The 14,050-nt window shown below is 46.0% G+C and overlaps 1 protein-coding gene across 1 annotated transcript in view; it reads right to left on the reverse strand.

The window, feature by feature from the left end:
- The window catches only part of LOC129381878 (uncharacterized), a 60,605-nt gene extending 52,871 nt beyond the window's left edge, over positions 1-7,734 (reverse strand). The window contains exons 1-3 of the mRNA XM_055065101.1: positions 7,694-7,734; positions 7,526-7,578; positions 2,134-2,275 (exon numbers count right to left, since the gene is read on the reverse strand). Of these exons, the coding sequence (XP_054921076.1) occupies positions 2,134-2,268 (135 nt within the window). The 5' untranslated portion in view covers positions 2,269-2,275; positions 7,526-7,578; positions 7,694-7,734. The remainder of the gene's footprint in view (positions 1-2,133; positions 2,276-7,525; positions 7,579-7,693) is intronic.
- Between the last annotated feature and the right edge of the window lie 6,316 nt (positions 7,735-14,050).

Consider the following 14,050-nt stretch of genomic DNA (forward strand, 5'->3'; position numbering starts at 1 on the left):
GTACTAACACAGCCTGCAAACCTAAGTACTAAATTATTTTCCACTGCGGTCTGTAATATTGCATGGCTATACCTTGGCAGCCACATAGCTAAAAACCCGTGCTCGAAACGACACGTGCAACAAACCATATCTAAAGGCTACTTAAAGATAAATTATTACCTCGCTTCAGTTTCTTTAACACTATTGCTGAACACCAATACGTCCATCCACAACAGCAATACGCTTCATCTTTATGGGACCCACATCAGGCCATATTAATACACGAACTTCAAGCAGTACTGAATCGCTTGATTCGCTTCATCTTGTCAAATTACCATCTAACTGCTAGTATCACACAAATGAAGCACTCCTTTGGTGTTTCCTTACTTTTGGTTCGTCGCAAGTAATCTCACATTTCTCTTTTGCACAAGGAATAGTGTCATAACAGAGCTCTTCGGTCCAGATGGATTCACCCAGCGCTATTTCTTTCAGCCTGCCGAGACCACCGACGTAAGATCAACATGCCCCGATATGACACCATTACGTTTTCACAATCATTCTTTCCACGAACATCCAATGAATCGAATAATCTACCCGCGTAATTAACATTCGAGGTTCTGTTCTCTTTAAGATTGCATTAAAATATGTAACCATGCAATACTGCCTTTCCTTTTGCAAAGAAGTATTTTATTGTTTTGTCAATTTGTAATGATGCCTGTTTACCTTTACAGCATGTTCTGTGTATATTAATATATTTTGTGCATTGGGAACGTATTACTGTATACTCTACTGCTCTTAAATATGCATTCTTGTTTATGCGCTATATTTGCGGATTTTTTTTCTTTAGGCCTTTCTTCGCCCCTCGCCTCTATTATGTACTCAGATGTATTTTAAAGCTATTAAAAATAATGTTTTACGAAATATGCCAATGTTGAGTGTCGATGCAAACTCTTTGCTGACTTCGCTCAAGCGACATTGCACAGTGGCTCACTGCACTCAACTACAGCATCGGTTTGGGCGCCTGTGGGGAAATCACCCCTGTCACCACTATTCACCTCCCAGCTGAAGTCAAGCGTAACAATAAAGTGTGCTTCACCGGCTATACCTCGACGTCGTCTTCACTCGAAACTACATTCTTCGCACAGGTGCGGACAGCACGAACTATGAATACTCTCAAGTGAGGGAGATTCTGCAACATGCGTTTGACGCCTGCCCTCAATACATGCCACAGCTGAAGACATTGGCTTCTACGCTGGCGGGCCTCGGAAGGCAATGTTTGTCGGAATTGAGTCTATTTTGGGTGTGACGTGAAACTACACAGAAGAAAAAAGCAGCTGCCGAAGGCTGTTACCGACTTTTTGCACATCACCGGACTGATCTCGAGACTTTAAGGCATTCCTTTCTTCCTATTCTCATCACCATCTTTAATGACTCTTTCGTTTTTTTGTCCTCTTTATCCTGCGCAGAGTAGCAGGCCTGAGCATGCCTGCTCAGGCAGACCTACCCGCCCTTCCAGTAATAAGTTCTCCTCTCCGGCGTGGTTGACAAGCCATGGTAAAAGATAAACAGCTCGAGCAAAAGGCAACGGACAAGAAGACCAACCGGACAGGCGCTCGTCTAAACCGGCCGTAGTAGCGTAGTGGCTATGGCGTTGTGCTGCTAAGCTCGAAGTCGCTAGTTCAAACCGGGCCGCATTTCGATAGGGGCGAAATGCAGAAGCTCTTGTGTACCGTGCTTCGCGTGCACGTTAAAGAATCGCAGGTGGTCAAAGTTTACCCGGAGTCCCCACCTACGGCGTGCCTCATTAACAAATCGTGGTTTTGGCACGTAATACCCCATAATTTCCTTTTTAAGTGCTCGTCCCATCCTTTTTTTTTCGTGTCCTTTCCACATCCTATTATTCTACTGCCATACGCTATCATGTGAAGCGCTGTAATTCGTCGGCAACTGGGAACGCCGCACAGGGAAAGGTGTGCGAAAACTACGAGCTCACGCTTGTGTAACTCTCGGACACAGTCTTGCTAACACGGGACGCACGTGTGAGACCACAACACTTCCAACAGCGGTATACAAATACCTGTAGGCGCATACAAGCAAGATCGCGCATAGTTTTGTTCTGAAGAAAAGGTTTTCACGGCCTCCAGTTCTACTTACGTTCTCTTCCAGCCATCGCCAGTCAAGAGTGCCGTCATCGTTTCGGCGCCTGATCAAGTTCAGCGGCTCCGAGGAGGCTGAGTAAGTCCTCTTCCGCCGCTGCTCGGGGGAATTTCCGCCATTTCCTGGTTCCATTCTCGGTCTTCTCGAATCCACGGGTGTGGCCATCAGAACATGTGAACAACAAAAACCAAGACATATGAGCCTCGAGCAGCCAACAGCAAAGTGCGAGGCCATCACGATCAGGTGTGAGGACATCGACAGAGCTGTCGTTCCTATCTTGTAAACAAATTGGTCACTCGCATGCTGTTTTATGAGTTCACACCGACAGTCGCCAAGATTTCGCACGCTAACAACTCCCGAAAGTCAGTACAATCTTCTCGATGTAGCATGCATTATTAACAGGCTCGTTCGTCCCTACTGTACCTTCAGCAAGAACCTTTATGAAAATGTAGTCCATCTTCAAATGGAGCGCAAATCTGTAGTATTCGCTCTAAGCGTGCAAATTTTAGGGAGTTTGCGGCTCAGTTTACACCATCTCGGTACCATGTAGGAGGTCCACAGCATTTTCCGTCTGGCAAACTACGTAGTCTATATGTCTGCTCGACAACGAGTATAGAGCAAGGCTGCAGTTTGTGGGCGGAAAGTCGTGCTTTTGACGCACCATTCATTGTATCTTTATCCGATGCTCTATAGTATGTGCCATGTCACATCAAGTTCACTCGCGGTATGCATCTCCGTAGTCAGCATTCACGTGCAGCCAGCGACCAATCTTTCTTTTCCTGAAATGAAGATTTTTCAAATGTGTAGCAGCACTACTGTAGTGTGATGAGAACACAGCGCTTACAATGCTACATTGGAAAGCTGAGGCCTCCGCGGCATACTGCGCTAGTAAATTAAAAATTTATGCTTGTTGAACGACGGAGCTGCAATTTTCTTCTGTAGTTTCATATAACTACTCAATGTGACTAGATCTTACAATGTCCTCCAATGATCTACTTTGCCTTCATACGCACGCCTGCGCCCAGCCCTGGGTGGTGTCAGCATTCTAAATGGTATATGCCGGAACCCGCTATATTGTGGGCTAAACGTTCCGCTAAATTTATCGATTTTCGAGACTCCAAATGAGGGTCCGCCAATAGGCCACTCAGACCATGAGCCAGATAAGCCACGGTGCCCGCAATTGTTAGCGTCGTGGCGGTAATCACATTTCCCCTCCCTCCCGAACTATCTCGTGTCCCGAACTGTAGGGTGCCTCGATTTGCGCACTTCCCCTCAGGTTGTACGCAGCGACCGCGCGCGCAGCGAGGCACCAATGATGATGAAGACTGCATCTGCTTCCAAACCGGGCGGGGAAAAATAAGCCTCTAGCCTGCTTGATTTAATGAGATGTTTCTAGATCTATTCATATCTAGTCTTTCGTGTATCTGATCTCGATCTTAACTTTTCTTTTTAAAACCTCTAACTCTTTACTGCACCCTTACCTACACTTGCAATGACTCCGGTTCTAACTCGGACACTTCACGCCTACTGGTGGAGGGCGTGGCAGTTATCTTAGATGTCACTTGACTGCGTCGCGCCATAGGGTGACAGCGACACGGAGCCTCGCATCCCACGTCGTTTATGGCTACTTGCGCCTGTTTTCAGATCGCAGCTCATAGGCGCCCGTTCCTGTGCGAAGCATCGGCGTCACGTGCCGAACGAACGCCCCCAGCGCAACATGAGAGCGAACGTACCGCGGAGCGGATGATGAAAAAAGCGAGGGGAGGGAAGAGCCGCGAGGAGAAAAGTGGAGAGGAGGATGCAGCGGAACCATGTGGCAAAGTATGACGAAAGGGTGAGGAAGTAAGCGGAGTGCCGGCGGCGAACAGGCATGCGGAGAGCTCGGAAACAAAGCGCTGACGTGGGCTTCAGACCCACTGCGCACGCGCTAATTCGCCTGCGGCGCCGCCGCCGCCGCTAGAGAATGCGCTCCGCGAGAGCCACACATTCCAAGGTCCCGCTTTCTTTCTGAATAATTAGCGGCGCAACCGCTGGAAATACTTCGTCGGCCGCTGATGCCAAACGACCTACCCGTGCGGAATCTCCACGCCACCACCGATAGCAACCTGTCGTTCAGAATCAAATTCTTTCCTATATCGCAAATTCAAAACACCTTAACAGCTGCGCTCAGAATTGGCGTTGCAGAGTATCGTCTTCATCATCATCATCTGCCTGGCTACGCCCACTGAAGGGCAAAGGCCTGTCCCATACTTCTCCAACTACACCGGTCATGTACAAATTGTGGCCATGTCGTCCCTGCAAACTTCTTAATCTGATCCCCCCACTTAACTTTCTGCCGCCCCTGCTACGCTGCCCTTCCCTTGGAATCCATCGGGGAATGATCATCGGTTATCTTCCCTCCTCATTACATGTCCTGCCCATGCCCATTTTTTTTCTTCATTTCAACTAAGATGTCATAAATTCGCGTTTGTTCCCTCACCCAATCTGCTCTTTTCTTATCTTTTAACGTTACACCCATCATTATTCTTTCCATAGCTCGTTGCGACGTCCTCAATTTAAGTAGAACCCTTTTCGTAAGCCTCCAGGTTTCTGCCCCGTAGGTGAGTACTGGTAAGACACAGCTATTATACACTTTTCTCTTGAGGGATAATGGCAACCTGCTGTTCATTATTTGAGAATGCCTGCCAAACGCACCCCAGCCCATGCTTATCCTTCTGATTATTTCAGTCTCATGATCCGGATCCGCGGTCACTACCCGCCCTAAGTAGATATATTCCCTTACCACTTCTAGGGCCTCTCTACCTATCGTAAACTGCTGTTCTCTTCCCGAGAATGTTAAACATTAATTTAGTTTTCTGCAAATTAATTTTTAGACCCACCTTTCTGCTTTGCCTCTCCAGGTCAGTGAGCATGCATTGCAGTTGGTTGCAGTTGCAATATCATCAGCGAATCGCAAGTTACTAAGGTATTCTCCATTAACACTTATCCCGAATTCTTCCCAATCCAAGTCTCTGAATAGCTCCTGTAAACACGCTGTGAATAGCATTGGAGAGATCGTATCTCCCTGCCTGACGCCTTTCTTTATTGGGATTTTGTTGCTTTCTTTATTGAGGACTACGGTGGCTGTGGAGCCGCTATAGATATATTTCAGTATTTTGACATACGGCTCGTCTACACCCTAATTACGTAATGCCTCCATGACTTCTGAGCTTTCGATGGAATCAAACGCTTTCTCGTAATCAATGAAAGCCATATATAAGGGTTGGTTATACTCCGCACTTTTCTCTATCACATGATTGATAGTGTGAATATGGTATATTGTTGAGTAGCCTTTACGGAACGCTGCCTGGTCCTTTGGTTGGCAGAAGTCTAAGGTGTTCCTGATTCTATTTGCGATTACCTTAGTAAATTGTCTGTAGGCAATGGACAGTAAGCTGATCGGTCTATAATTTTTCAAGTCATTGGCGTCCCCTTTCTTATAGATTAGGATTATGTTAGCGTTCTTCCAAGATTCCGGTCCGTTCGAAGTGATGACGCATTGCGTATACAGGGTGGCCAGTTTTTCTATCGTATCGTAATCGTCGATAAATGTTTTTTTTTATTGTATACTTAGTTGCTGACTAATGTGACGTGTTCTGGGCATGACGAGGTATAACACAATTTCTATGTTTATACATTTACAAGAAACCTAGGCGAGCGCTTTTCTTTTCCTAGAAATGGTTGCAAGATACCCGGACCCCAGATACGCCAAATCCGCCCAAAGTCGGCTAAGAAAACATTGCCTTCGAAAAGAAATAAGAATGCAGCTCTCTAGAAGACACCTGCCAATTCTAGTGCCCTTCCCAAGTGGAGCCAGCCCATCGGGCCATAACGTTTCCTTCTTAAATGCATCGGGCTAACGCGCATCGAAAACAGGCACCCGGCTATGCCCGGGCTGCTCACCATCTCAAGCACCTCACCCGGAGTCTGCTCCGTTTTGCTGCTCTCCCACTAATGTCACCGCTAATTCTAGGTCCCTCTCGTGCATTATACTTGCTATATAACGCCCTACCACAACACAGCAATATTCTACAATAGAGCGCGTTTGAATATCGGCTGCAAGTGAAGGCATAAACTCGCCGTGCTCTGCCACTAGGAAGCCCCTACTCTGTAAGTAGTATATCTACTATGCGGAAACATCACGGCTATAGTGTACTACATAGGGAGAGTGGGTCGACCTCGGTTACCCGTTGAGGCGATCTTCATTGAAATATCGGTGTCGGCACCGTCGCCTTCGCTTCAATGGGCAGCCCGCATGTCGTCCGGATGCGTGTCACGTCCGAGACCCTACCGCCGCTGCATCGAGCTTGGGCAAGTGTGTCACTCTGCTGCATTCACTTTTACTACTCGATGGTGGAAACGCCAAGTCCATTCCCCACCGACGTATTTAACAGGGATAGGTGGGCTGGTTGGTGGTCGATATTGGAATGCATCATGCAACCGCGCAAACAACAAAGGACAAAGAAGGAAACACACGCCTGTCCGCGCCTGTCCTGTGTGTTTCCTTCTTTGTCCTTTGTTGTCGGCGCGGTTACATGATGCATCCCCCACCGACGTACTTAATGAAACTGTAGAAAGAACGACGGAAACCGCAAAATTGACGGTGCGCCGAGCAGACGACAGCGATTCGGCCCGCGAGATCACCTAAGCCAATCGGCGCAGCTGAAACAGCCGGAGCTTCAGGATAAGGCAACGGCAGCGCCGCCACAATTTCAGCGTTTTTGCGTCACTCGCAGCGCTTGCTACGACATCCGCTGGACTCACTCTGTTCTTCTAGCATACTCTACCACGGCTACGCTAACGCAGTGGGCATCGAAGCGGAGGCTACGATTGCCACTCTTATTGCGTGATGGTGACGCACCTGCTCTGTCTCCTTACACCTTGTTTTCCTTCGGCACCGACCAAATTCCCACTGTCAAGTGTCAGAATGTCACGACTCGTGAGGTTGACGCGCGGTGGTAACATGCGGAGCATGAGCTGGCACGGAGCGCCACCAAACTGAGAGGAGGTTGATAGGTGCCAATTACTAATAAGCATCCGCAGATAGGTTCTTGAACAAGAAGATTCCAATGGTCGAGACTTTCACAAAGCTCCACGAGCTCCGACCACGATGCTAAAGGGCTAAGCATGCGAGCATTACGACTGTTGCCCGTGCTAAGCCATTTCTGTATGGCGATTAGGGCCAGAGGTGGAACAGTGGCAACTGTCCTGACCGAACGTTCCCGAACAATAAAATGCGTGGTGGCATCCCACTGGCACTTACTGAAACATTGACGCTGTTCACACGACGTCTCTCAAATCCCGAACCTCGCAAAATATGACTGCATCAGCTGAAAAACAGATCACTTACATTTAGAGCCGCCAAACTGAGCACAGGTGAAAGCCGCCAAGTGAAGAACTCCGCTGAAACGAAATGAGCGTTCGTGAATAAGTGCAAAAATTATCCGGCAAGTAACTGGTGCGCAATCCTAGAGTCCCTTCTGCTGCCTGAACTGCAAGCATTCTGAATTAAACTCACCGCTTTGCAAATTGAAGCCGCCTCCCTGTGCCACGAAGCTGCTTCTGAACGGCATTCTCATAGGGAGATATAGAAGGAATGTGAAATGCAGTCTTCAAGAAAAAATTCCTACCGCTTCACGAAAATAATAGGCATTATATATACCTAGAACCTTTAATATCTCAGTAGTGGTGCCAGCAAACTAAATTCAAAATCTTATTGAACAAAAGTGGAAAATTGACAAATTGCGCCCTCTGTTACCAATGAAGCCGTGGCGCAAGTCCATGGAGCCTGTATTCGAAAAATTGACCACCTATCAGCCCATCCGATTTCCGAAAATTGGTTCTATCCCATAAATTACAGTGTATTATTTCACTATACGTCATCTGGCTTTATTCCAATAGCTCTACTAACTTTCTGGACCGCTCTTGAGTACGGATCCTCTTATAGCGCTGCGTTTAGACGGCTGATGTCTTGCGAATGATAGTTCGTCTGCTTCATGTCTGCTGCTATAGGTGTTGATGTAGTTTCCTGCGACTTAAATGAATGAGTGACCTTTCTGTGGACAAGGCTGCGGGGCAAAAGGAATTCATAAGGACTACAACTTACCTTTGCCATGTCTTAAATTATTTTCTTTTACTTCTTCTTTTTTTTTGCTTTCATGCGCATGTCATCGAGCTTCTCGGAGCACTTTTGTAGGGTGGCGTTGCACTGAAGCAGCATTACAGAGGCATACGTGCCTTATTTGCGCTCGCGAGTCATACCAGAGCACAGAAACTGCGCAGACACGCTGCGTAATGTAGCCTTCCTTAAGTTGAGGAAAAGGTCAGGCCGTCTAAAGTTTCAAAATTACAACGGCGCATATAAATATTCCAAGCGAGTTCAAGCGTCACAGCGCCTTCGCCTAGAAGGTGAGTAGAGCAAGCGTTCCATTATATTTAACTTCTTGCTGTCAATTAACGTGGGCATTAGGCAGGTTACGAGAGCCGTAATACCTTGTGTCATACGGGTTCTTTCGATTGTGATCGAACCAATCGGGATAAAAGTTTTCGTTGGCGATTGACTACTTTGTGGAGTCTCGCGAAAAGGAGACAATATGGCTTGCAGATTTCAATTCTCGTTGATTTGAACGCTTTTTTGCAGCATGTGCGTTTGTCAGGGGTATGAGTGACGGGGACATACAGAAAGAAAAAGGGACTCGTGTTTGAGGCTCTCTTTTTCAGGCTGTAAAACAAAAAATAACTGATCTCCTTTGCGCACTAACACTAAAGCGCTGGTATTTAGCCATCGTTAAAGGCCTCAAGAACTGCTGTGAGCTGAATAATCCTGTGGCTTGTGGCTACAACTCAGCTGCAAGCAGGAGCTGAAATGCCACAACTTTCGCCAAAAGAGTGACAACGGGAGCGGTGGGCTACGCTGCCAAATCGTTTCAACTCGCTTCTACATGATCGTGACTAGAAAAGTAAGAAGAGTATCCTGTGGTAAAAGATAGTATTGTACACGCAGAGGGTTACTCTCGTCCTCCATGCGAACAACACACTCATCAATGGGGAACGTACGAAATCAAGGAACAACAATTAACCACAATAACATTGCTTGAGTTATGCTGTTGCATAACTCGAGCAATGTTTAAAGGACCGTTCGAATGCAGGTGAAGCACCACTCGAGAGACACTCCAATATTTCACCTTTGGCCTATAAGGGAGGCGTTCTTTTTTAAACGCTCCTTAGCACATGTTCACACCAGCTGTACGAAATCTCAACGATAAATGGGCTCATTTGTGGAATCGCTATAAGAGAAAAACGCAATATCACAGAGGCGCTGGGACCAGCATGGAATCTCGTGAGACGCACTGCTGCCATCAGTTAGACAATATCGGAAGCGTAGACCCCAAATAAATAAAGCATGAAAACACTCCGTTTATGGACAGCGCATCACGAAGGCAAATTTGTTACTTCGCTTAGGAGAATCTTAGCAGGCGCGCAGCTTGTATGCTTTGCCCGGGAGGCCGAGCGGAGAGAGAGAGAGAGAGAGAGACGCACAAATATTTTTGTTTGCATGAAGCCGCATCTAGGAAATAGAGTATTCTATTTCAGACATTGCAGTTCCGAGGAACGTATATACATTCTGTGACAATGTGCGTGACGAAAGTGAATGCTGCGGTCAATGAATGCTTGCTACGCGGTAGAGAAGAAAAAAGTATTTTGTCGGGAGAAATAAGATTGAAATGAATAGTGGGGTGTAAGGTCCGGTAATTTTATTTGTTTTTTCTTTTTCAGCTACTACCGCCACTAATTGGGCTATCGCAGGAATGAGAGATAGGGGGCGTGGGTCCAGCGGGGACTCCTCGCTGAGGCTTGGCTGAGACTCATGTAGTTTTGCGGGGGAGGGCTCTGGCCTCCCCCCTAGACACACACACCTAAAGTGTCATTAGCAGAGATTTGTCACCCACATCATTTGAGGTTTCCTTTGTCATTCCTCGACCTTTTCAGTTGATATTTTATTGGAGCTAATAGCTTGCTGCATCGATGTTAGCGACATGTGCACGGTTCTTAATTCATACTTTTGATTTATTTCTGCAAATTATGACAATAGGAGGACAAGCGCATTAGAAGCACTATCGGCGGCGGCCTCATCGGTATTTTCTCACTTCAACATTGTTTTAAATTTCCGCTGTAAACACCATGCATGCACATAAACAATATATTTATGCACACAGGATTAAGTATATTATATTATTGAAAGATATTGAGGTAGCCAATTAAAGATATGTCTAAAAGTATAGATAGCTTATGCCAAGAGAATGAATACGTTCCTGTATGTTCTCCTGGTTTCACAATTATTTGCATGCTTTTTTGACCATGAAAAAAACCTATAGACTTCAGTGACCCCTTCGGCAGAGTCTTTTATCAACGGCGTGTGAAATGGACGTGAATGATGTGACGTCTCAGTACTGCTTCTCTTTCCAGTAAGCAATGCTAACGACTCTTGAAAAAAAAACGTTTCTAAATATTTACGACATTTATTAGGGATGGAAACATCGTCACTTGCATGCAAATGTCATAAATATATACAGGGTGTCCCAATTAACTATCATGCACCAAGGTTTAAAAAAAAGAGCAATGCGTTACTCGAAGAAAGCCTAGCGCAAATGGTTTCCAGTACAGTAGAGTAACTGGCAGTAATTTTCTCGTGGTTGAGATTTAATTAGGTAATTGTAATTAATTATCTAACTCGAGACGTACTATCCTAATTATCAAGTGTCAATGAGGTATTTGTAGGCACAGCCAAGGGAGATGTAAATACTGATAACTGATAAACACTGATACCGACTGATAAATAAACTCCGAAAAATATGGAGTATACCAACCGACTACGCTACCACTCGAATCATCACAAAGCAGCACCGTTGAGCAGTCTCCCTCTAATTTATCCAGAACGAAATAAAACAAATAAAGAAAACATCGTGATCGAGCTAGTGCCTCGTTCGCCACGCCCCGACCAAAGTAACACGACGCGTTTGGTGTCAGTTGGAAACGAGCTGTGATAGCTGTTGTCTTAGGGTAGATAAAGTGCACGGCTGTTTCTCTTTCTTTTTTTTTTTTTGCCACAAAACCTATCACCACACATGCGAATTGACGCCGTCAGTGCAAAGTTTTAAGGGTACGTTTTCTCTCGTCCCAGTCGCCATGTCTTCCTCTAGTCAGCACAAGGTAAACGTGATCCTTGCCTCAAGAGCTGCAAATGACACCAACAGGAAGGCCGTTATGGAAGTGTGGCGGTAGACCAAACGCATCGGCTGTCATCAGAAATTATGAAAACCTGAAACAAACCGGCAGCTTCAAGAAACAGCGCCGGAGGACTCCATCTTTGAGTCCTAGCCTACGCACGGATGTTCTAGCATTCATGGCCTCAAAACTTCCTGCTAGCGTGCGGGAAATGGCCGCCCAGGTACCAATTTCCAAGTCATCAGTTTGGAGGATTCTAAATGACAGCCTTTCACCTGTACCACCTAACCAGCACCAATGCTTGGAAGATAGGTACCTGTAGAATTGTCTAGATTTCTCGAATTGGGTGCTCAGAAAAGCCGATGAGTCACGGGATTTTTTGAGCAACGTCACGTGCACAAATGAAGCCAATTTTCGCAGAAACGCTTAGGTAAATTTGCAAATTGCGCACTATTGGAAGGGCTCCAATCCACACCCAGTAGAGAGCAATTGGAACCAGTACCAGTCGTTGCTCAATGTGCGGTTCGGAATTTACCCCGGTGCTATAATCTGTCCCATCTTCTTCAATCGCGCACTGACTGCACAGCGTTACGTGAACGAAATCCTCGAAGGAGTGGGGGATGAGTTTCTCAGTGAAATCACGTCTTCGACTTCTGTGGCATCAGCAATATGGGGCACCCGCACAATGCAGCAGCCGAGCACGAAACTGGCTGGATGTGACTTTTCATGCGCAGTAGGTTGGAAGGCGCGGGCCTGTAAATTGTCCGGCTAGGTCACCTGAGTCACCTGACATCTCTCCACTCGATTTTTTTCTTTGAGGTTATGTGAAAGATCGTGCTTACGTTATTGAGACGGAGGTTATATTAGTTCAAGGCAAGAATAACGGATGTCTGCCGCAGAATTCCGGCGTCGGTGATCAAGAAAGCCACTGAAGATGTGATAAAGCGGACTTAGTACTGCGTAACTGCAGAAGGAGACCTATTCGATCACGTCCTCTAGGCAGCAGTTGGTGTTCAATGGCGCTAACGAATTCATAGATAATAAGGGCACACTGAAATCTAAGTTTTTTTAAATATATTTTTTATGCAGACACCTTGATTGCCGATTCGGCTCATTTAGGAGTGATTTATTTACTTTCCTGAACCCAACGGTTTTGCCTTTTCTGTACACGTTGTTCGCTTGCCGGTGTGTTTATTTCGCTTTTCTTTTTTTAAATGAACCTGTTTTTGCAGCACGTATACACTTTCTGACAAATAAAGCGGTCACTTTAATTTGGCTTTGGCCCGAAGCAAGTTTCTGGCGCGAAATATAGCTTCGCGCGCACCCTTTCGATGCAGTGCGAGCAAAGCCGCGATTTTGAAACTTTCTAGGCTTACTACATTGCTTTTCGCATTTCGTGCGTGGTCAGAGCGGTGCTTCGGCCGCGTTATCAAGAAGCTTTGGTTATCAATGTGATCAGTCAGCCTTGAGAGACTGATAATATGTCTGATGAAGAAATGAGAGGAAGGAATGGCTGCGAAGCCGTCAAATCTGCTGTTGGTGCTCCTTCCGTACCATAACCAGGGTGATGCGCTGTCTCTTTGGGTTTGCCACCAGGCAATGCAGTTGCTTTCAACCAGCTTATTTGAGGGCGCTGCTTTATGGGATGCGGGTGGGAGCGCACTCACGTGGTATTTTTCGTATTTCGTTAGGTTTCTTTGCCAGTCGAAGAAAATTGTGCTCAATTAGTACGTCGCTGAATACTCCCCAGTTAGATGTCCTTTTGACACTTTGAAAATTAGGAATTTTAGATTTAGATAATTATTAGCAATAACCAAATTAAATCTCAGTAACAAAAGAATTACTGGCGGCTACACCACTGTACTGGAAACAATATGCACTAAGTTTTCTTTGAGTAACGCAACTGCTCTTTCTTTATTTCTTGGTGCATGATAATTGGGGAACACTGTATAATTCACTGAGTAACCGAAATGAGGCCAAGCCGGATTCACTCGATATCAGACTAAACAGCAGTCATGCGCAGCAGCGCTTGTACTCGACTCACAGAAACAGAGAGAGTGAGATGGAAATATATATATATATATATATATATATATATATATATATATATATATATATATATATATATGTGTGTGTGTGTGTGTGTGTGTGTGTGTGTGTGTGTGCGTGTGCGTGTGTGTGTGTGTGTGCTGTAGTTTCTCCAGAAAGGCGAAGCAGTATTAGTGGTAGCCAAGTATGTGACACATACGCACAGGAAGGTTACACCCCCGAGAGGACTCAGGCTGTGAAATGGAACTGCCTCCTGCTATGAGGTCTTGCATATAAATATGCAGGCTTGCCAGCGAAAGACGGTGCACTGCACCATAGGCAGAAAGCTTGTTTTCATTTTTCCGGGAGGGGGGGGGGTATAAGCTATATGTGCGTGTGGTTCGGAAAGCTAGTCGGGCCCCAGTCCCTCCCCCCCCCCCCCGGAATAATAAAAACACCCAACTCTCCGCCTATGGTGCAGTGCACCATCTTTCGCTCGCACGCCTGCATGTTTCTGTGCATTATATATATATATATATATATATATATTTTTTTTTTTTTTTCACCAGCCTGGTTACGCCCAGTGCAGGGCAACGGCCTCTCCCATACTTCTCCAACAACC

The sequence above is a fragment of the Dermacentor andersoni genome, chromosome 10 (assembly GCF_023375885.2).
Source record: "Dermacentor andersoni chromosome 10, qqDerAnde1_hic_scaffold, whole genome shotgun sequence".
Taxonomy (NCBI): domain Eukaryota; kingdom Metazoa; phylum Arthropoda; class Arachnida; order Ixodida; family Ixodidae; genus Dermacentor; species Dermacentor andersoni.